This window comes from Pezoporus occidentalis, unplaced genomic scaffold (genome assembly GCF_034315485.1).
Source record: "Pezoporus occidentalis ecotype Australia unplaced genomic scaffold, CSIRO_AGI_Poc_V1 ctg266, whole genome shotgun sequence".
Classification (NCBI taxonomy): Eukaryota; Metazoa; Chordata; class Aves; order Psittaciformes; family Psittacidae; genus Pezoporus; species Pezoporus occidentalis.
In genome coordinates this window covers 65,857-88,398 of record NW_026914567.1, presented here as the reverse complement: position 1 = coordinate 88,398, position 22,542 = coordinate 65,857, and the positions used below count along the sequence as shown (strand labels likewise).

General features: G+C 65.2%; 2 protein-coding genes across 15 annotated transcripts in view; one reads left to right on the top strand and one right to left on the bottom strand.

The window, feature by feature from the left end:
• The window catches only part of BAIAP2 (BAR/IMD domain containing adaptor protein 2), a 43,080-nt gene extending 41,118 nt beyond the window's left edge, over positions 1-1,962 (top strand). For all 5 annotated transcript variants that reach the window (XM_062624349.1, XM_062624348.1, XM_062624351.1 and 2 more), the window contains one exon: positions 84-1,962. In XM_062624349.1, the coding sequence (XP_062480333.1) occupies positions 84-153 (70 nt within the window). In that variant the 3' untranslated portion in view covers positions 154-1,962. The remainder of the gene's footprint in view (positions 1-83) is intronic.
• AATK (apoptosis associated tyrosine kinase) lies at positions 1,537-22,526 on the bottom strand. Of its 10 annotated transcripts, XR_009965921.1 has the most exons (16): positions 13,570-14,066; positions 12,404-12,537; positions 11,219-11,360; positions 10,352-10,431; positions 10,139-10,257; positions 9,576-9,663; positions 9,223-9,356; positions 8,491-8,575; positions 8,073-8,212; positions 7,776-7,925; positions 4,577-7,691; positions 4,300-4,447; positions 3,986-4,213; positions 3,641-3,837; positions 2,809-2,899; positions 1,537-1,627 (listed from the first exon to the last, which is right to left on the bottom strand). XR_009965921.1 is itself a non-coding variant. In XM_062624338.1 (14 exons), the coding sequence occupies exons 1-14, from the start codon at positions 22,468-22,470 to the stop codon at positions 3,809-3,811; spliced, it is 4,674 nt and encodes a 1,557-aa protein (XP_062480322.1). In that variant the 5' UTR covers positions 22,471-22,526; the 3' UTR covers positions 3,470-3,808. The 10 variants fall into 10 exon arrangements, 8 of the variants coding, with proteins under 8 accessions (XP_062480322.1, XP_062480323.1, XP_062480325.1 ...); XR_009965920.1 differs by lacking the exon at positions 2,809-2,899; XM_062624338.1 differs by lacking the exons at positions 1,537-1,627; positions 2,809-2,899; positions 13,570-14,066 and adding an exon at positions 22,389-22,526 and having other exon boundaries at positions 3,470-3,837.
• Positions 22,527-22,542: the final 16 nt, after the last annotated feature.

The window sequence follows — 22,542 nt, the reverse complement described above, 5'->3', positions numbered from 1 at the left end:
CGCCACTGGCTGTGCCTGTGCCCGTCCTCACAGGCCCCGCTGCCCCCCTCCCTCCTGCTAAACCGCTTCCTCTCTCTCTGCAGAAACCCCTTTGCCAACGTCCAGCTGAAGCCAACGGTGACCAACGACCGCTCGGCGCCGCTCATCAGCTGATGCCGCGCCGGTGCCCGCTGTGCCGCGCGGCACCCGCCGCCTGCTCCTCACCACTGCATGTCCGCCCGCCAGGACTTCATCTTCAGGCGGAGTTTATTTAACCCTGCTGCTTTGAAAGCCAAAGGCTCCCGCTAGTGCCCCAGTTCTTGCTCCTCTAGACCCAGCTTGCTCCCCTCGGTGCCAGAGGGTTAAACCACTGCCCATAGCCTTGTCCTTTGCTGCACAACAGCAGCAAGTCCCGTAAGCAAGTTTGCTTCTAGGCTTAGCAGCAGCTCACCATGACTGGGAGAATGGCCTCAGCTGGAAAACAGCTCTCCAGAGGCGAGCTGTGCTTCGGAGCAGCAACGGCACTGGGGAGATGGTCTCTCTGCTCCCCCTGCCCAGCCGGAGGGACCCCTGGTACAGGCAGCATAGCCGGGATACCCTGTGCAAGCCAAAGGGGTGGTGGGTGCCGTAGGCAGCTCCCAGCTCCTGCTAGAGCCCAGTTTCCAGGCTGGGAGGTGGTGGGACACTGGTGCCACAGCCCCTGCCGGGCCGGGGACGGCTCCGGTCTGTGGGTGCAGTTGGGAATTACGGTACTGCTGTAAAATATAAGCTAGGAAAAATGATCCTTTTGGGGTGAGGGCTCTGTTTAAGCGTGCCTTGGGGTGCCTGGGTGCCCAGCGGGCGAAGGGGCACCCTGCTCCCCGCAGACAGGCTCTCCCATCCAGACCTCTTGCTTGGCTGTTTGCTCTTCCTCTGTTACTAGAGCTGCATGAGAGAAAGAGATAGATATAGGTTAAAAAAAGAGAAATATATCTATATATACACACACACTTGTTAAGCTCATTGCAGGGATGTGCGCCCACGAGCAAGCTGCCTCCTGGGCCGATCCCACAGCTCCCGCTGCCGCTCGCCCCGAGCCAGCACGGGGTCCACATCCTCACTATGGAAACGGGGAGAAGAGGGTTTTCCAGGCAGGAACCGCGTCTCCTGTGGGCGAGCGGTTGAAGGCTGGGCAGAGCCCTCGGAGAGTTTGCCTTTTCCATTGTGTTTGTCATATTTGCACTTTGTACTCGCAAGTGCAGCGGGTGCTCTGCTGCGCACCGGGAGCCTTGGGCACACGGGTGGCTGCTGGTGGGTCTCCGTGCAGGCAGGGCTCTTGCCCACTCAGACGCGATGGCTCGTGGCTACTGTGTCCCCTCCGATGGCTCTTGCTGCAGTTCAGTGGTCCATGCGCTGCTGCTTCGTTTCCTGGGGCTGGAGCAGATGGATGGGGACCACACGGGGCAGGAGCAAGGGGCTGGGGAGCAGAGCAGCAGATTAGGGGGGCGTCACAGCCCAGGAGGCGGATGCCTGGGTTCCCCTTGGCCACTGGCCCAGCGTTGTCCTCTTCTAGCCCTGCCCCAGGACCCCTGTGCAGCCCCCTCAGGCTCCAGCCAGCCCCTGGGGCTCCTTTGCACCTCCTTCAGTTGTGGCACCTGCAAGATGTAACCTGAAATAATTTTTTTTTATGAGAAAAATATATAATTTATGAACAAGAAAATCCTCCCCCCCCCTCGGTGTTCCCCTTGGCTGGAGGCATCCGCCTGGCCCTGGAGCATCCTCGGTCTCCATCCCGAGCCACCCCAGTCCCAGCCTTGGGCAATGATCCGGGCAGGAAACGGCTTAAGATATTTTAAAAACTTTATTATTGGCCCGATGCTATTTGACACACATGCTGGGAGCTGTATGGAAATCAGCACTGATAAAAAATACAGCGATTATGACCCGTATTGGTAAAATAGACAATGTAATAATAGCCTTTCTATTAAAAACAACTCTCCAAGACACAGCTCTGTCCTCATGCTGCCCTCCAGAGGCAGGGACCTGCGGCGCCATAGACCAAACCCGGGGGCTGGAGGTGGGGGGGGGAGCAGCATCCCATCACCCTGGGTGCAAGGGGGGTCTGGGGGGGGGATGAACAAACCCCCCTGCAATGCTGAGTCAGGCTGTGCAATGCAGGATGCAGACAGGGGGGTAGAGGAGGGGCACAGGGTTGGGGAGCAGCAGGATGGGTGCTGCAGGAAAGGGGTATCCTTAGGTGGACCACTGCTGGTGGGTGACACCAGCCAGTGTGGGGATGTCAGCCCCTCCCCCGCTGCAAAGTGTAAGGGAAGGGCTTGCAAGAACTGGGATGGGGGTTTGGGGGGGGGGGGGTGCTGTTTACAGGCCAGGTTGGAGCTGAAATACAACAAATAAAGCAGGAACTGCCATCAGTGTTCGGCTGCTGGGGGAGACGCAAAGAGCAGCAGGGGGGGTCCGGGGCAGGCACGGCCGCCCTGGGTGTTGGGGGTGAATGTGGGGTCCCCCCGGACTCTGTCTGTCCCCTGGGGACAACAGCTTCGTGATGGGGACACAGCTCCAGGCTGGGCTGGGTGAGGAGGGGGGCAGTGGGGTAGCGCCTGTGCCCGGCACCAGGCTGGGCAGCCAGCGGCGGCTCGGTGCCGGAGCTGTGCCAAGGCAGAGCCAGCCCTGGCACGGAGAGAACCCCGGCGCCAGCCCCGGCACATGTGGGTGCACGTGTGTGTGTACGTGTGCGTGTCCCCGTGCACCAGCACGTGTGCCCTCGCCCCAGGTACATGGGGTGCCAGCGGGGCCTGTGGGACATGGGACTGGGGTGGGGGCATTTCTCACCTCAGGGTTTGGTCTATAGACCCCAAAGGAGCCCGCCCTGATCTCAAGGTTTCGCTCAGCTCCGCTTACTTCCATTATTTCCTGCTGGAAGCTGGAATTGCACAATGATCCTAAGCCTCAAATGACTTCAAAAAATAACAAAGAAAGAAACCAGAACGAAGAACCACGAGTGCCCCCCCCCCCCCCCCGCCCCCCCGACTCGTTACGTCTCTTTGGCAGCAATAACTTAAAATCGCATCAATGTGGGTTCATCAACAGCAAGTTTTGTTTTGAGGGTGCTTTTGGGTGCTTGGGGGGGGGGTATCCTTTTGTTTAAATACAAAAATAGTGGGGTCAGTGGGTCCCGGGGGTCCCAGGAGCCCCCTACCAGCCCTCCCCGTGCTGCTCCCCACTGCAGCGGGGCAGGGGTCCTGCCAGCCCTTGGGGTCTCAGGACTGCTCCCCAAAAAGCAAGGGGGGAGCTTCCCAGCCCTCTGAGGCCCCCAAGCCATTGGTGCAGCAGCACCAGAATGGGAATGGGTGCACTCAGGGTGACATGGAGCAGGAACGCTGTGGGGCAGCCGTGGGGCAGCCAAACCGCCGTGAGGTGCGAGACCAAGGGGATGGCACAGGGGGTGCGGGGACAAACACCACCTCAGGAGCACACACGGGTGAGAAGCCAAGGGGGGACTGCACTGGGGGGGGGGGAGACACTCCGCAAATGTTAGCAAGGTCAGGGCACTACCCTTTAACTGCTATAATTTATATATATATATATATGTCTATATATATATATATGTGTCTATGTATACACGCACCCGCAGCCACCCGCACCCCGCGCGGCCGTCACCCACCGCCTGGCCCCGGGCCGGCCCCGCTCCCGCTCGCAGCAGCAAACGAGCTCCTTCCGAGAAAATCTGCCTAAAAAAAGTCCGGAGCGTGGCCCCCGCTCCCGGCCCCGCCGTGCTCTGCCACCCCCTGCCAGTGCCGGTGCCGGTGCCGGTGCCGGCGTCCCGGTTGGCTCACTCCCGGTCACCATCTTCACTGCTGCCTGCAATGGATGGAGAGGCGGCGTTGAGTGGGACCCAATGATCCCATGGGACCCCCGGCCCTTCAGACGATGGCCACAGGGTGTCCCGCGCTCAGCTCCCACCATGGGCTCTGCACCACGCGGGCTGTCGAGGGGGTTCAGGACTCACCTCCTATGGAGTCCATGTCCGAGTCGGAGACGTGGGTGATGGAGAACCGGGACACCGGAGCAGGCGAGACCGTGAACCGGGAGAACTGGATGGGCAGGACCTGCTTCTGCACCGGCACCAGCGCGGGCACAGCCGGGTCGGGCTCCACCGGCGGCCCCGTCAGCGAGGCCATCAGCGACGGCTTCACCGGCATGAGCGGGAAGTCATCGTCCCACTCGAAGCCACCGCCTGCCACATGGATCGAGGGGGCTGAGGCCACTGTGGGCTCGCCCCAGCCTGGCCCCTGCCACCCCCATTGCCCACCAGCCACTTACTCTCTTCCGAGGCGTTGCCGTCTGAGGAGTCATCCGAGGCTCCGAGCCGGTCTGCGGGGCTGGGGGGGCTGCTGCTCTCGGGGGGCTGCCCCGAAGGCTGGGGGGGCTCCGGGAAGCTCTGCTCAGCCAGCTCCCTCGTGGGGCTTTCCTGGGCAAGGGGAGAGAGGTGGGAGGAGACCCTGGGGATGGCTCCCACCATCGCTCCCGTTGGACGAGGATGGCACCCTAAAACACCACAGGGTCACGACCAGCGCCCTGTTCTGCCCAGACCACCTACCTGGTCGAAGAGGTAGATGGTAACATCATCATAGAAGGAGACGGCCTTCTTCTTGCGCTCCAGGTCCTCGCAGAAGGACTCGGAGAGCAGGCTGGGCATCTTGAGGAGGCTGCGCAGGTTCCTGCCGCTCTGGCTCTCGGCCACCACGATGGGCACGGCCGCCGGCTCCTCCTCGCTCTCCTCGCTCTGCTCCTGGATGTTGTAGCAGCGCAGCTCCTCATCGGACTCATCGCTGTCCTCCGTGTCCTCCTCATCCTCCTCCGGCTCCTCGCGGCGCTCGGGGGCTGCGGGATGCGGCTCCCGGGGGGATTTCAGTGGGGACAGCCCCGGGGGTGACTCGTCCCCCGGTCGCAGCGTGCTGGGGCCCCCCGGCGCATCGTCTGCCCCAGTCCCCTCGGGGGGCAGCCCCAGATGCCCAAGCCCCGGCGCGGGCGGCACAGTCTGTTCATCCCCAGCCGCGGCTCCCCCAGGTCCAGGGATGCCCTCCGGCACATGGGTCCCTCCGATGGACACCGGCTCCCCGGGGCTCGCCGGCACCGGGGTCAAGAGGAAAGTCTTGTGTGGCACTGACCCACCGGGGCGCAGGGAGCTGCCCGGCACCAGCCCCGTGCCAGCGGGACGCTGCTCAGTGCCAGGCACCTGCCCCGTGGGGCTGACCGGGGTGTTCCCAACCTCTGCCCCACGCCAGTCCCCCACCAAACCCCCAGGCACCGGCGTGCCCACGGCCACCGCAGCACCGGGCGCTGCCGGGGGGCTGCCGGGTGCCCCCGGGGGGTGCAGTGGGTCCTCTCCCGGCACGGGGGCTCTCCCTATGTCCTTAACAGGGGACTGGGGACCCTCCTCTGCCTCCGGGGTCCGGGACCCATCGCTGTCCTCCTCATCCTTGGGGCCACGCTCGGCCTCGGCGTCGTAGTCGGAGAAGTACGCGGAGTCGCGGTACGGGTTCTTCTCGGCCAGGCTCTGCAGCTCGGCCCCGAGGGCCGTGGGGAGCCGCGTTTCGGGGGCCGGACCCTCGCCCTCCGGCAGCCCCGGCGCTGCCTTCCCCAGCTGGCCGAAGGGCTCCGGCTCCCGCGGCTCGTGGGGCTCCTTGAGGACGAACTCGGGGGACTCGTTGTTCTCGGTGTCGTAGCCGCTGTCGAGGGCCTTGGGCTGGCCGGCGGGCGCGAAGGCGGCGGTGGGGCTGCACACCTCGCAGGAGCTGCCCGTGGACGGGATGTCCAGCGACTCCAGGGAATCCGGCGTCCCCACCTGCTTCTGCAGGGACTTGAAGGGCGCCGGCGCCGCCGCCGCCTCCGCCCGCTCGGGGTAGTCCCCGGAGAAGTCGGTGAAGACGCCCGAGGTCAGCTCGGCCGTGTCCTCGTCGCTGCCCTCGCCCGCGCTGGGGAAGCTGGCGCTCGAGCAGGTCTTGTCCGGTGTCCGGTCCGCGTCGCCCGCGGCACAGCCGGTGCTGTCGGCAGCAGCCTCCATGAGCACGAGCGCAGGCGCCCCGGAAGGCTCGGGCGCGGGCTGGGAGCCATCTATGCCAGGCTCCGCGGGGGGGCTGTGGTTCGGGGTGCCGGTGCCAGCCATGGCGGCGGCCTCCTCCAGCCCCGGTGCAGGCGCGGTGTGGGGCAGCGGGCTGCGGGCAGGGCTGCTCGCCTCGGCGCTCTCCTCCGGGTGGGCATCGTGCTGGGCCCCTGCTGCGGTGGCGGGGGCCGTGGCGGGGCCCCACGGCGTGGCGGGGCTGCCAGCCAGCGCTGCTGCTTGCAGGCGGCCTGAGGTTGATGAGTCACGGCTGTGCCAGGCCTGACGCCGCGGGGAGGGCGAGCAGCACGGGGAGGAGGAGCCGCCGGCCGCACCGGGGGGCTGATCCTGCCACGGGCGGCGGAAGTCGTGTCCCGGCGGAGACCCCCCGAGCTGCCCGCGTGGCACCGTGCCCAGGGGCTTGGCCATGAGCCCGCGGAAGGTGATCATGCGGCGGTAGCACCAGCTGTCCCCGGCCGCCGCCTCGGCGGGGCTCCCGCTGCCGATGTTGTTGTTGGAGGAGCTGTTGGAGGCCCAGGGGTGCCGCTGGGATGCGGGGCTGGCGCCCTGCGCCTGCGGGGGGCTCGGGGGGCTCTCCTCGCCCAGCTCCACCGCCACGCAGTCCGGAGGCGCCGCGCTCGGCCCCGGCACGCACCCGCCCGGAGGGTCCACCCGCAGCTCCCCGCGCCCACGGGGGGTGTAGGCACAGGTCACCGATGGCGAGACCCCCAAGGGGTCGGTGAAGACGTGGGGCTGGAAGCTGGGCTGGGGCCAGTCCTGCCTGCCCGCCTGGGGGGGCTCCTCCTCCAGCAGGTACCCCTCGGGGGACGGCTCCTGCCCGGGGCAGGGGTAGGGGTAGTACTCGGCGCACTCCCAGGAGCCATCGCCCGCGGGTGCGTGGCCCAGCAGCGGCTCCATGCTGAGGGAGACCGTGGGGCTGCTGTCGGAGTCGTAGGTGCTGCCGCTGCGGGCGCCCTGTGCTCGCCAGCAGGACGGGGGCCGCAGGGGCCCGCGCTCGCCCGTGGGGCTGTAGGTGCACATGGCGTAGTCCAGCTCGGCGCCGCCGTCGCCGGGGCCCTCGATGCGGATGTAGTACTCGCTGCCCAGCGAGGGGCTGTGCGCGCCCAGGATGGGCACCACGCCGGGCGCCGGCAGCCCGGGGCAGCCGGGGGGCTTGCAGTCGTAGCACGAGGGGGAGACCCCCAGGCTCAGGCGCGCCGTGGTCGTGGCCGGGTAGTAGAGGTCGTGGTAGCGAGCGGCGCTGCTGGGGCTCAGCGAGCCCAGGGGCGCCTGGAAGTGGTCGGTCTTGGTGTGCTCCCACTTGTACTCGAAGTTGAGGCCGTGGCTGGTCTCCATGACGGTGAGGATGTCGTCCCCGTCCGAGGGGAAGCCGTCGGCCGAGAACTGCTCCAGCAGCGGGAAGGAGGAGAGCTCGGGGCCATGGTGGCTGCCGCTGGAGCTGCCGTTGGGCTTCATGGAGTTCCAGCGCTTCTCGAACTCCTCCTCCGCTTCCGTCGCCCCTTTGGCGCACAGGTAGGAGAGCAGCAGGTGGACCTCCTCTGCCGTGGGGCGCTGCTCCGGCTGCAGCCAGCAGAACTGCATCACCTCGTACCTGCCGCAGCGAGGGGCCAGCGTCAGCCCCGGCCCCGCACCCGCCCGGGGACGAGGAGAGGGAAGGGGCAGGATGCGGCCTCACCAGCGCTCCGACAGCGAGAGCTTCAGCTGGGGCTTGGGCAGCTTGAGCTGCTGCTCCTTGATGGCGTAGGCGAGCACTTGCCGGTCAGAGTAGTGGTCGTAGGGCTGGCTGCCCAGCTCAAACAGCTCCCAGATGGTGACACCCAGCGACCTGCGGGCAGGGCGGGATGCTGGGGACACCGGGACCCCCCCACACACACACAGTGCTCCCGGATGGTGGCCCCAAACCCATCCACCCCGACACACTCCGCATGCCTCGTGCCAGCCGCCTCCCTCTGCCCCGCCAGGCTCGGCTCACCAGACGTTGCTGGCCTTGGTCTGGTCCACGATGAGCAGGTTGCCGTGCACCTCGTCGATGAGCTCGGGTGCGATCCAGCGCAGCGGCACCCACAGCTGGTCGGCCGTCACGAAGTAGTCGTCCTGCCAAGTATGCAGGGTCAGTACGAGAAGAGAACGTCAAACCTACGCGTTCAGGGACCGGCCACACCGCGGCAAGAGCTGCCCCAGCCCCGCCATCCCCTGCCCTCCCCAGCCACCCCGATGCCTGATCCCCCCCATGGTACCTCCAACCCAGTCCTGAGCCCCTTCCTCTGCTCCTCCTGGCACCCTGCCTCCCATCACATCCTTCCTCCCCTTTGCCTGCTCCCCCTCATCTTCATGTGTGTGGGGTCCCAGCAGGCAGCCCCCAGCCCCTTCCTTCCCCAAACCAGCCTTACTTTGTACTTGCAGTGCGAGAGCCCGTAGTCTCCGATCTTGACGGTCAGGTCTGCGGTGAGCAGGCAGTTCCGCAGAGCCAGGTCGCTGCCAAGCAAACCCCAGGGCTGTCACCGCTGCCATGGGGGACAGGGGGGTACCCGCTGCCCGGGAGCCCCACTGGGGTGCTGGTGGTGGCAGCAGGATGGGTGTGCAGTGGCGGGATTCACTGCCCAACCCTGGGTGTGCCGATAACCAGCCACCAAATGCACAGCAGGAATGCCCGCGCAGCTCCAGCTGCATCTCCATCCGTCCGTCCATCCATCCATCACGCGCTGAGCCAAGCAGAAAGCGGGTGTCCCCAGGCAATGCGAGCCCTGGCACCGAGCCGGGCTCCCGGCGGCACACATGAGATCCCCAGTGCGGCAAGATCCACGGAAGCCGGGATGCCCACAGGGACATCCCTCCCTGGCACAGCCGGGGACTCCCCGGCCCCCCAACCACAGCACTGGGCACCCTCGCAGGGGCCCACCCCCAGAGCCTGGCGGGTGGGGAAGATCCGGTGGCCCCCGATGTCAGCGCACCCCCTCCTCAACAAAATCACTGATGCTGGAGTCTCCATCTGCAACTCACTCAGCACCAGGATATTGTTGGGCGGGAGGAGCAGCGGCGGGGCGGGAGCGATGGTGTCCTGGGTACCGCACGGGTCCGGACCCTCTGGTTCCTCCCAGGAAGGGGGGCACCATTCAGCCTACCTGTGGATGTAGTTGTTCCTGTGCAGGTGCAGGACACCACAGGCCACCTCACACGCCATCCTCTGCAGGGTCAGCAGGTCCGGGGTCATGGCTTCAGCCCCCCGGCAGCTCCGCAGGTATCCCTTTAGGTCTCCCTACAAAGCAGAGCCACCATCACCATCACTGTCACCGTCACCATCACCGTCACTGTCACCATCACCGTCACTGTCACCATCCCACTGCAGGCTCAGCAGGGCACAGCAATGCTGCGCACCCTGCCTGCAGCGCCGCAATACCCCTGGTACCTCATGACCCTGCCCCATAGCAGCACCTGCGGGAGTGGGACAGGACACAGGGGGACACACAGGACTCACCAGTGGGCAGAACTCCATCACCAGCAGGTATGGGGTGACCTCGGCGCACTGGGCCAGGCACTGCAGCAGGTTGGTGTGCTGGAGGGCCCTGTGTGGGGCAGAGCGATGGGGACACATCAGCATTGTGCTGGCTATGGTGGGGGGACAGCAGCAGCCCCCAGGGAACCAACTCCCTGCTTCCTCATGCTCGGGACCAGCGCGGGGGCTGCCGGGAGCGCCGGGAGCGGGTACCAGCGTGTCCCAGCGCCCCAGAACACACCACAAAGGGACATTTGTTCAGCTCTGCAGGGCAGGGAGCAGCTCTGCAACCCCCCCTCCCCGCTCCCGGTCCTGCTCTGCCATGACCTCACCGCAGCCCCCACACCGCAGCCAACAGCCCTTGTCCTGCGGCAATGAGCCCAGGCAGAGGTGGTGGGGCTGGGACAGAGCTGTGCTGCCCAAAGAGCTCGGCCAGGCACCTCCATGGGGCAGCCACGGCTCTGCTCAGCAGCCGAACATGGCCGGGGGGGGGACACCAGGCACCATCCAACAGCAGCAGCACCACAGCGTGACCCCACATGTACCTGTAGGGCTGCGCTTCCTCCAGGAACTGCATCTGGTCCTGCACACTGGCGCTCGCCTTCAGCTCCTTCACCACCACCTGAGTGCTGCTGATGCCTGAGTTCACCTCGCCCAGGAACACCTGAGGTGAGGGACAGGCTCGTCCCGTCCATCCTCACCCCGAACCCCCTCCTGCGGAGCCGCGGTGTGCCAGGGCACCCTGCCCCGACGCTCACCTTGCCGAACCAGCCGTGCCCGATCTCCTTCAGGTAGAGCAGGCTCTGCCGCCCCAGGTCCGCCGACTTGAGGAGCTGCACTGTAACGGAGCACATCCAGCTGCCCGCGCGCCCCGTGCCCCGCGCCCGCCCGCCCGCCATCACGCGTTACCCGCCGGTGCCCGCCGAGCGCTGCCGTCCCCACCGTGCCACCCGGTGCCAGGCCCTGCACTGCCCCGGGGTGCTCCGGAGCAGCCATCCCCAAGCACCCCGCAGCCAGAGCATCCTCCTGTCCAGGCATCACCCCACAGCCGCTGCGGGATGCAGGGTACCAGTTTCCCCACATTGGGTGGTCCCTTCTCCTCCTTGGGGACCAGGGAAAGCAAAGCCAAGCCCAGCCGGAGCTCTGGCATTTAGCCCCTTCCAAGCTCCCCCCACCCCGGTGCAGGTCCTGCCCCTCGGGCACCCATGCCAAGGGCAGGCAGCAATGGGGCCATTGTTGGGCTCCACCACACTGCTGCCATTCTCCAGGCTGGGGCGTGACGCTGGGAGGGAGGGGACCATGGCCAGGCACCCCCCACATTCCTCTCCCACTCGTGGGCTTGTTTACATGGGAATGGGACTCACCAGTGTCCCAGTTTGGGCCCCCCATGTCCCCCATCTCACCCCAGTGGGATACATCCCGGTGCCACGCATGGGGCTGGGGACAAGATACTGCGGAACCTTGTACAGGAGAACAGCAGCAACGCTCCCCTCAACTGCCTGTCCCCTACCCAAGAGATGCTCCTGCTCCACTGGAGCCACCCATCCTCAGTGGGGGGGACCCACCTCACCCCACCACACGGGGATGGGGGACCCCAACCGCAACACACGGGGGTCCTGGCTTACCTGAGCGCCCTGGCTGCTTGGCCATGGGCAGGGAGACCTTGGTGAGGGGCAGGACGTAGACCTCGGGGCCATGCTGGGGGGCGGGCGAGCCCTGGGCCGAGAGCTCCGTCACGAAGTCGTCCCCCTCGGCGTTCTCAAACTCCTGGTCCGGGGGGTGCGCAGGGGGGCACACCCCCAGCAGAGACAACTGACGCTGCGGGTTCCCCACTGCCCAGCCTGCCCCGGCACCCTCACCCGCCGCCGCATCACCCCCTCCAGCACGCAGCCCTGCCTGCACCCCCATGGCACACCCGCCGTGGGGCAGGCACCCACCGCCCCACCGCGTTACCTGGCTGTGCCACCCAGCCAGCCGCCGGCACCCGAGAGCCGCCTGGGCTAGCAGGTAGGCGATGGTGAGCATCTCGCCCGGCCCAGCCCTGCCTCATGGTGCTGCCAAGCTCGCCGGCACCGCGGTGTGCCATGCACCGCGATGCACCGCACACCGGCCCCTATATAACCAGTGCGGGGGCACGAGCGGCTCATTGTTCCCCTCCGGCACGGCAAAGTGCTGCTGCTGGTGTGGGACAGTTACACAAGGGCCCCAGCGTGCCCCCCCCTCCCCGTCCTGCTGCCCCCCTCCTGCCAGGGCGCCGCGGAGCCTCCACAAAAATCCCAGCAATTAGGGAAAAAGCGTTTCTTCGGCACATTCTGTGCCTGTGAGGTCAGGGAGCCTCCACCCCCGGGGCGTGCGGGTGGGACCTTAACCATGCCCTGGCCTGGCCCCGCATGGAGCACGGAGCATGCATGGGTCCGGATTGGGTCTGCAGGGATGCTGAGCCCCGTAGATGCAGGCACTGCGGAGTGGGGAGCCCCGCTGGGTCACAGAACGACCCCCAGGTGATGATGGGCCCTGCAGCATCCATGCTCTGCAGAGTGCGGATGCTGGCTGGGTCAGGGTATGGCCCACAGTGATGCTGAGCCCTGGCAGCACTCAGCAGGTGGGGGGGGGTGCTGAGCTCCCCCTGAGCAATGCTATCCTGAGCCAGGACACATCCTGCACTGCACTGGGACTGGCCCCAGCAGCAGCACTGAGAGCCTTTGGGCACCTCTGTCTTTTGCTGGGCTCCAAGGAGAAGCCCCCGTGGTCCCAGGACAAGCCTGGCCTGTGGACACCCCCGATGCCCACGTCCCCGTGCCCCAGCTCACCTTGAAGCCGATGTCCCCCTTCTTGCAGCACAGGCAGGCCAACATGAGGAAGATGAAGGTGAAGAGCCCCGAGAAGGAAACAGCCACGACGGCCAGCGAGGAGGACCAGGAAAGCTCGCTAAGGGGGGTGCCGTCTGCAGGGACAGGGGAGAAGGGGGACGGGGAGCAATGAGGCTGTGCCGGGGGGTCCTGGGGGGTCACAGGATGTTTTGGGGCACATTAGGGGTCATGGGGGAATTGGGGCTCCCAGCACCACTGTTCCCTATTGCTGTCCCAGCCCGAGGCCAGGATGGCTGGGGAGCCCAGGAGGGACCTCAGAGCTGAGGTCCCTGCATGGAGTGGGACAGGGCACCCCGAGGCGGGACGGATGCTGCACCTGCAGGAGCAGGAGGATGGGAAGCTGGTCCCCAGCGCCCAGGCGGAGCCAGCTCCTGCCCCATCCCACCCATGGAGCTTGGAGACAAGATCCCCCAGGGGAAGGATCTGCTGGAGACTCCCTGGCATGGGACAGATCCTGCTCCCACTGACACCAACAGCTCTGCCTCTGCATGCAAGCACCACTGGGCAAACCAGAGCTCCTGCCCTGAGCCTCACACCAGCTCCATTCCATAGGGCACAAGGATGGGGAGATGGCTGCTCCAGTCGCTCGCCACATCCTCCAGGCACCAGCACACCTCAAACGCGGCACCCACCACCCCACTGCAGCCCTCGCCGTGTCCCCTTGGGTGGCAGTGACAGCGGTGGCAGCCGCGGCCCTGCTGCCCGTCCCCACCAGGCCCCGCCGCGGCTGCAGCTGCCACATTACTATTCTGCCCAGAGCCTGAGCGAACAACCGGCGCGATTGTGGTGGGAGGAAGCCAGTGGCCGCGGTGCTGCCAACGGAGCCGGCATCGCCGGGGACCCGCACGCAGCCCCACGGTGTCAGCCCCACAGGACATCACGGACGGAACGGGTGCCCTGCCCCAAGCCACTCCCTGGTTCAGCCAAACCTCCTGTCCAAATCCCCATCCAGCCCCACAGTCCCTCCCCAGCCCCTCAGGGATGCTCATGGCGCACACACAGCTCCCATGCATGGACCACGGGGCATCGCCCCACCACCAACCACGCTGCCCCTCTGCCACCACCGTCACCGTGCTGCCGGCTCCCGTGTGTCCTTGGAACGGCACCTGAAGGGCACAGAGGTCTCGGGAAGGTCCCGGTGGGAGCTGGAAGCTCCCGGCTGCTCCCAGGCACTGCCTGGCACCGCACGGCTTGGGCACGGAGCACCCTGGCTCCCGGCACGGCAATGAGCAGATGCCCAGGCCCCGTGTGCTTTGGCAAAGCCCAAACCACGCCAAACTCTTTGCTGGTGCTTGCAAAGGAGCTCAAGAGCCATCTTCTAAGGCTCATGGATGCAAAGCCGAACCTGGGAGGAGCAGGGGGTGGCGTTCCCCCTCCTTTCAGCTGGTTTCCATGGTGAACACACTTTGTACCGAGAACGTCACCATTTTCCCTGGATAGTGGGACAGCAGAAGAGAAAATGACTCACTGAAAAGAGCCTTTTGAACATCGACAGGGAGCAGAGCGCGGCCACAGCAGCTTTTCCAACAGGGACCATTGGCTGAGCCGCCCCTCGGCCGCGGCTCAGGAACCGGAGCAAACGAAGCACTCTCCAAACCAACGGACCAGTGAGGTCAGGCTGGGCCTGCCCCGGTTCTCCCCCCCAGCACATCCAAAACCTGGGCACCATGAGCAGCCCAGGCTGGGCCGGTGTCACACCGGCACAGGGGCGCCACCATCACCATGAGCCACCATCAGCATCCTGCTGCCTGGGCAAAGCAAATGCTGCCCTTCCCGTAACCGTAGCGCAGGCATTCAGTGTGGGATGGAAAGTGTGACATCATTTCAGAGGCCAAATGCTCCCAAAACCAGGTCAAATCACCTGCAGCAGTGGCTGTAAAAGCACTGGGGCACAGGGAGCACCGGGGCGCAGGGTGGCTGCATGCCATGAGAGCTCTCAATAGAAGCTGTGAGCCCCACCGCATCCTGCATCCCACCCTGAGGCTCTGCCCTCCTTTGGCCCTGGCTCTTGGCACCACCATGGACCCCTTGCCCCTGCCATAGGGATCCTGCAGGACTATTCCAAACGCACCTTCAGCCTCACCCTGGGGACGGGGTCAGGCTGAGAACTGCCAGCTTAGTGCACGCTCCAGCCTGGCCAGCAGGAACTGCTGCATCACCCAGGCAGCCCCCAGCATCCAGGGCCAGCCCAGCAGTAGGGCCAGGATGCACTGGCAGTGACACCAACCCATCACTCCGGCCAGCCCTGTGGGGTTTGGGGGCACCCGTGAGGCCACAGCTCCAGCCCCCACAGTCATCTACCCCAGCCCTGCATCCAGCCCTGGAAAACAGGAGCAGAGCAGTAACAGAGAGAGACCAGGGATGCTGGATGCAGCGGGATGCAGCGGGATGCAGCAGGATGCAGCGGGATGCAGCGGGATGCAGCGGGATGCAGCTGGGCACGCGTTGCCCTCCCACCCCCTGGAGCTGGCAGAGCGCTGCCTGCACCCAGCCCAGGTCGCAGCCCCGAGCACCGGCTCCAAACAGAGATGGGAGAAGGCTCTGGGAGCCCGGGCGTGGTGCGGTCCCAGCCCCATCGCACGGCGCTGCCCGCGCTGCCGACCCACGCGTGCCGGCAGCGGAGCGGTGCCTTTGCTGACTCACGTTCGCCGGGCGGTCGCGGCCGCCTCGCCGGCCATGGCAGGGTGCGCTGGGCCGCTCTGCGCGCTGGGGCGATGCTGCGGCCGCCGCTCGTTGTTCCCGACGGACAACGGAGCCCGGCGCGGCTGACGTGTGCGGAAGGGACGAGCCGGGGCTCCCGCAGAGCCCGGCGGCAGCTCCGCGCTCCCGGCCCCGGGGCCAGGCGCGGGCAGGGAGCTCCCGGCTCTCAGGCACCCACCGGGCACCGGCTGCCCAGCACCTCCCAGCCGGGCTCAGCACACACGGGAGCCCCGGGGCGGGGAGCTGCAGGGCACAGGGCTCAGCGCATCCTGACTCCCTGCTGCCCAGCCTCTCGCTGCAGGACCTGCTGCAAGCCACTGCCCCGTGCCTCAGTTTCCCCACCTGTAACTTACACAGTGTGGGTGCCCCCGGGACCACTGAGGGGCTGCACTGATGGGTGAGGGCTCGCAGGGCTGTGCAGGAGTGATGGATGCTTCACTGCCTTGGAACCACGGTCTGCACATCTCCTCCTGCCCCTTCATCACCCCACCACAGCTCTCACCCCACCCCATCAACCTGCTAGCCCTGCACCCCGGGGTGCAGCCCCCTGGGCCAGGCTTCAGCACCCAGCTCGGAGAAGCTGGATTTGGGCAGAGAACAGGGCAGGATTTAGGCAGGGAGCAGGGCAGGATTTGGGCAGGGAGCAGGGCAGGATTTGGGCAGGATTCAGACAGGGAGCAGGGCAGGATTTGGGCAGGGAGCAGGTCAGGATTTGGGCAGGGAAGAGGGCAGGATTTGGGCAAGATTTGGGCAGGGAGCAGGGCAGGATTTGGGCAGGGAGGAGGGCAGGATTTGGGCAAGATTTGGGCACAGAGCGGGGCAGGATTCAGGCAGGGAGTGGGACATGGTTCAAGCAGGGAGCAGGGCCTGATCCAAACGCACAGGACCCATGAGCAGCTCCAGCTGCGAGCTCAGCTCTCCCAGCACAGACACAGCCCTGGTAACGCGTTAATCCCAAATCCATGGGCGGCTTCCAGGAAAGCAATTTTACACCCCACAGGACGAGCGCTCTGCTCACCCACACGCATCCAGGCGGCAAGGAACCATCCGCTGCCATTTAGCATGGCAACACAAGGCTGCGCCTCACAGCCTGTCTGCAGCTCCAGAGGGAAACTGAGGCACCGGGAAGCAGCGGGATGGCCCCGGCTGCTGCACCCTGAGCGCATCCACAAGAAGAGTCAGGGCTGGCATCACCCACCAGTGCCACCCGGCACAGAGCTGGTACCCACAGCATCCTTCACCAAAACACCCCAAGAGCCACATGTCTTCTCACAGCGTTCAACCAAAACCAGGACACGAGGAAGCAGCACCCTGAACCCCCAGCCTTGGAGCCCTTCTGCCACGATAAACAACCAGAACCACTTGGGCAGCCTCTCTGGTGATTAATAGGTGTGTTAATTTTAAATGCAATGCATGCCCTGTTAATCTGTTCTCCTTATGTATCTTTTAATGCAGGCTTATTTAACCAATGCAGAAGTGGTTTAAAAAGATTGATTCTTGCCTCTTAATTCTGTTTTTATCATTTTGGGATGAATTAGCAGTAAAAAGGAAATAATTAGATGGAAAATAAAAAAAAAAATCATCCATCTTTTTGTAACGTGATGAAATAAAAATTAGGGCTGGAATAAGCACAGGCCAAGCCACATCATTGTTGTGCATACACCAAGCATGTCAGCCTGATGAGAAACAAGAAGTCAAGATCCTCCATCAACGCCTGCCCTGCTGCTGAGCCGGGATTCCAACCAACACATCCCAGCGCATCAACCTTCTCCATATCCAGAGAAATAATGATATATAAAAAAAGCATCCAAACCAAGATTCAATTCGTTATTAAAACCAAATTTTCTTGCTTCAGATCAGGTCTGGGCCGGGAGCTGTAAATCCACCCTCACCAACAGGATGCTACGGCTGCATCACAGCAAACCCACTGTCCCGAGGGACAGGAACAGCCTCAGCCCTTCGTGCCGGGGGGAGCATCACCCGTGCCGTGCCCATGCCAGGCCCACGCCGGGGCAGTGCCAGCGGCCGGGGCTGCCCGGGAGCGCGGCCCCTCGGTCCTGCCGCCGGCCCGGGTCTGTCTCTGCCGGCGCAGCCGCGTTTATGTAACGGCGGCAGCGGCAGCGCCGAGCGGGGCAGCCTATTTTTATCGGAGGCGCTCGGCGGCGTTATGAAACCGCAGCAATGGCTGCGAGCGGAGCGGAGCCAGGGGCCGGCCCCGCGCCGGAGGCGGGCGAGGGCCGAGCGGGCAGCGGGATGCTGCGGGGCGCAGGAGGAAACCTGGATACGGGCTGTGGGAGCAGCAGGAGCCGCAGAGGGGCTCTGCCCTCAGGAACCCAGCCCTGCACCGAGCCTCGAGCTGCTCCAGGGGGAACCCGGGGGCTCCCCTCCCGCCTGCCCCACACCTCAGAGCACCATCATCATGGTGATGGCACCATCATCACCCCAATGATCACCGAGCTCATGGCAGCGGCCAATGGCATGGCACAGCCCTGTGTGCCCAAACACTGCCCGGCTGTGTGGAGGGGACCCCGGAGATGGCCCCAGTGGGATACTCTATGGCTGCTGCAGCCACGGTGCTGCCTTGAGCACCAAGAGCCACAGTGGCTGATCCCATCCCTGAGCAGCAGTGTGTGCTGAGGGCCCTGCATGGCCCTACCAGTGCCACTCATTCGGTGGGCACTCAGGAGACCCAGGCAGCTACCACAGTATCCCCCTAGGGAGGTCAAATCAGCCCAGACCCAAATCCCATGGCTCAGCAGGGAGATGGGGTCAGCATCCAGGATGCTCAGGCACAAACCAAGGGGGATGCTCAGCACCAGCCAGCCCAGCACCCCTTTACACCACGCCTGCTCTCAGCCAGCCCCACAGCACCCATCTCCCATATGCATGGGATCACACAGACCGGGGAGCCCAGAAAAACCCTCCTTTGCCATAGTGATGACGGCAGGGATGCCCCAAGGGTGGGAGCGGGTCTCAGCCCTGCTCCAAACACCCCCTGGGGCGCAGCCGCTACCGGGAGCAGCACAACACAACCTCACAGGTACTTAGGAATGACAAAGGGCTGCAGAGGCAGCGGGAGACCCCCGCAGTGCCGGGATGGGAGCCTGCGAGCACTCCTGGCATGCCCAGCCAGGCAGGCAGCGCTGCTCCACTTACAGCCTTTGCCTACACTGGAATTTTCCTTCGCTCCAGTAATTAAAACAAACCATTTTAACACGGCTGCTGCAGAGGGGGGCCGCCGGCCGTGGCTGGCAGAGGGGAAGGGACGGGAAGCAGGACCCCCCCCCAGCACTCGCTGCCTTCATTCCGGGCTGCAGAACGGTGGCTCTGCAGGAAATCCTGGACCTGCTCCCCTTTCCTCCGGTGCTGAACCCTTCCACACCCACTCCATGTCCTCTCCATCCTTCGGCCAGCCCCTAGCACCACTGTGAGCCCTGGCACCAGCCGGGGTGCTCCCTGTCCCCTCCATGCCCCCAGGCTGAAGCCGCTCTCAGAGCTCAGCCGATGGCAAGCGCTATTATGGCAGCGCTTGCCCTACAACACAGCACACTCCAGCTACGCTCCCCGGGCTGTCAGCGGGATTAATGCCCAGAGGAGATTCATTTCCCTGCCACCGGGCACGCTGAGTCAGCACAGCTCAGCTCCTCTCCACGCCAGCCCCACACCGAGCCCTGTCCCCACAGGCTCCCTCTGGACTACCAGGGTGTCTGCAGGGATTCAAGTCCCAAACGGCCACCGGCCACGGCAGGATCACATCCTCCATCCTGGAGGTGCCTCCGTGCTCACTGATCGCTGCAGCACAGGGTAGAATGAGGCTCAGCCACAGGACAAGTGACCCAACAGCCCCTTTGACCCGGGCACAGGAGCTGTGGGGTTTTTGAGCCCAGGGAATTAGCAGGATGCTGAGGCACGGTAACATGGACAAGGCAAAACCTGGGGAGCACGAGTCACCCACTCTGCCTGGCTGCAGGCAGCAGCACAGGCAGGCCCTGGCTAAATGCAGACCCTCGGGAAGGATGTCAGCGGGAAGGATGCTCTGGTGCTCAGCACGTTGGTGGTGCTGTTTCTGCCCCCTTATCCCCGGTGGTGTGGCACAGCGAGGCGGGCACCGGAGCCCTGCTCTGCCTGGCACCACGCGGTGCCGGGGCGGCAGAGCCCGCAGGCTGCTTTGGCACACGGTGTCCCATGGAGAGCTGGGAGCGCTGGGCAGGGAGCCCGTGGGTGCCAGCCCACTGCCCCCCGCAGCGCGGAGCTCTTTCAACCCTGGTGTATTAATTTCTCCTAATTGGCTCTGACAGGGATCCGTGTCGCCGTGCAGAACGCAGCCGCCCGTGTGCGCCGGGAGGCAGCGGCACATGGAGGGAGGGAAGCAGGGGACAAGGAGGGAGCAAAGCAGCACCCCTGGGGTGCAGGGCCCTGCTGCACTGTGGTGCTGTGCCAACACCATTGCCTGGGCCAGGGGCATCGCCATGGGCTGCTCCATCAGCAGCATCCCTGCAGGCTCTGGGACACCAGCCACGGTGCTGTCCCAGCCGTGCTGGCCATTATGGCTCCTCATAGCCACCACCTTCACCACCTATTTCCCTATCCCAAATCTCCCCTTTGCATCCAGTCCTGGCAGCACCTTCCACCCTCTCACAGTTGGTGCTAGGGTGGGAGCTCAGGAGGTACCTGGCCCCCATTTGGGCTGCTGGGGTCCTTCTGGGTGCTACACTGCAGTTCCCTAAATCCTTTCCCATCCTCACACCAGGAGTGGATGATGATGCTGGATGCACCAGCACCCACCGAGCTGTTGCCACCATGTAGTTTGGGGCAGTGGATGGCAGCATGTGCCAGCCAGGCCTGCAAATACAGGGTTGAAGGGACCCATCCCCACCAGCACCTCGAGCCCTGCGCTGCCCTGGCACGACACCCTCAAACTGCAGGGCACAGGAGCAGGGACCCACAGCCATGGCAGGGAGTGGTGACACCGCAGCCACCAGCAACTCAATGGCCATTATGGGATGGGAAGAAAGGCCAGGGTGGCCAAGGGGAGTTAAAACATGGGGAGAAGAAACAGGTGAGGGAAAGAGGATGTTTCTCATGATACCAAAAAGCAGTCCTGGGTCTGATGGGGAAGTGCAGGCTGGGAGCAGGGAGGGCAGCCTGGGCAGGCAGCAGGCAAGAGGGGAGCAGCCCTTTCCCCTTGCTTGTGTCCCCAGGCAACTGCCATCAGCTTCACTGCAAGGGGATAGGGTGCTGCTGACCCTAGAGCAAAGCCTTGCTCACCCAGGTGACACAGGGAACGTGGTGCTTCTTCCTGCTGTCTCCAAGCAGTGGCTGCTCAGCTGGGCTGCAATGGGTCACGGTGCTTCCAGGGCAGGGAATGAGCACCCATCTCCCTCAGAAAGCCTAAGAGATCCAGGCTGTGGGTTGGGGTGGGCAGCGTGGTGGTGCCGCTCGCTGGTGGGGCAGTCGGTGCTCCACCAGTGGCTCTGGCATTTCATGCACCATGTGGGAGCATCTGTGGATCCACAAAGCAAGATGGGAACCATGAGGCTGCCTGGCTGGGACCCCTCCCATAGCGCCCAGCATCAGGACTGAATGCATCCATCCCCCTGCATGGCACATCCCAGCCCAGGCAGCCCGCACAGCCCGGCATGGGCATGTGTGACAAACAAGCACACGGTGAGGCCAGAGCACAGAGCACCACGGCACCTCCATCCGAGGGACACCACTGCCACCATTCCCTGCTGCTGCCTCAGCCCATGGCCTGACCCAGCATGGGAATGTGGGAACATGGGCTGGGAGCACCTCTGCTCCGTTTGGCACCACTGGAGCCCCTGGGCCCATCCCGTTGCCCAGCTGCAGTGCCACAGTGCCACCATGCCCTGCGAACGCTTCCCCCCCTTCCACTGGCACGAGCAAACCCTAGGAAAGCCGGGCTGGCGCAGGCAGGAGGTGCTGCCAAACGGACAAAATCAACAAAGCCATGAAACGGGGAGCACGGTTCGCTCCCCCCTTTCATTCCTGTCCCTGCCAGCAACCGAGGGTGGCAGTGCACGGCGGCGGCTCAGCCCTGACCCGGGTACGTGGTGATGGAAACCTTCTTGAGGAGGATGCTTGAATCAAACGTGCTCTGCAAACGCCCGGTTGATGGGATCAGGATGGCAAATGGGGCACCCCACAAAACCCAGAGAAAAACCACACCAGAGGCCGAGGAGGGTGAACGCGGCTCCGTTCCAGAGCTACCGCATTTGAGATGCAAATAAAGAGCTTTCCTCCCGAGCAGCAATCGATGCCGAGCGGGCTGGGGACAAAGTCTCTGGCAACGGGGACGCGGTTTGGTGAGTCCTGGCGTGGTTCATTATTAAATCCCTCCACGGATTCATCCCGTCCGCAGCGCCAGGGCCGGGGCAGCAGCGTGCAGCGAGGGAAGCACAGCCAGGACCGCGGCTGGGAGCGATGCGGGAGCCCGGCACCGGCACCCGCAGCCTCCAGCACCGGCACCGGCACCGCTCGGCCTCCTCTGCGGCGCTGGGAGCCGCGGTCCCGCCGCTGGGACCCCGACGTGCGATTTGGTAAACAAAGGAGCCGGTGCCGAGCTCCCCGCCGGCCGCACCGGACGCTGCCACCGCGGGGCCCGCGGCCAGGGGCTCACACGGTGCCCTGCGCCGGTGACCGGGAGGGACGCGGGGCGAGAGGCAGAGGCGAGGCTGCGGCTGCAGCAGCCCCAAAACGCGCGCACACAAAAGCCAGCCCCTGCTCCGCTCCGCGCCTGCAGCATCTTCCCGCAGCCGCGCCGCGGCCGTAGCACGGCACCTTATGTAATGTGCACCCCCAAAACACCCGGCCCCGGCCCCCCGCCGAGCCCCGACGGCTCCCCCAGCCCCAGGGGTGACCCCCAGCCCGCCGCGCACCCCCCTCCTCCTCCCTCTCGCCGTCCCCATTATTCCCTTTGTTGTTATTCCGTTTCCACTCCGGAGATGCCTTCAGAGGCAGCGCAGCCCCCCCCGGGCTTCCTCCGCGCACCCCAGCCCCGCGGAAACGGGGGTCCCGCCGCCGCACCGAGCTGTCACCGCGGCGGGCGGGAGCCGGGAGCCCCGAAAGCCGCATTGCACGGCGGGGAGGGCGAGGGGCAGCGGAGCGGGGGGTGCCCGGGAGGGACCCCCGGGGGCAGCGGGAGGGCCCCCGGGGCCGGTGTAAGGGGGGCAATACCGGGCGGCCCCGGTGCTGCGGCACTTACCGGGGTCGAAGTGGGAGCTGAAGGCGAGGCTGGGGCTGAGGAACGCGGCCGACATGGCAGCGGCGGCGGCGAGGGGGCCCATGGCGAGGCGGCGGCGGGAGCCTCACGGCCGCCGGCTGCCGCTGGCCCCGCGCTGGGCACGGCGGCGGCGGCG

Coding starts and splice junctions, on each gene's coding strand:
- AATK (XM_062624336.1), bottom strand. CDS start 13,792: ATGAGCCTTAGAAGATGGCTCTTGAGCTCCTTTGCAAGCACCAGCAAA. Junction 9,664..10,138: donor GAGGAAGCGCAGCCCTACAG/GTACATGTGGGG, acceptor TGCCCCACACAG/GGCCCTCCAGCACACCAACC. Junction 7,926..8,072: donor ACCAAGGCCAGCAACGTCTG/GTGAGCCGAGCC, acceptor CCCTGCCCGCAG/GTCGCTGGGTGTCACCATCT.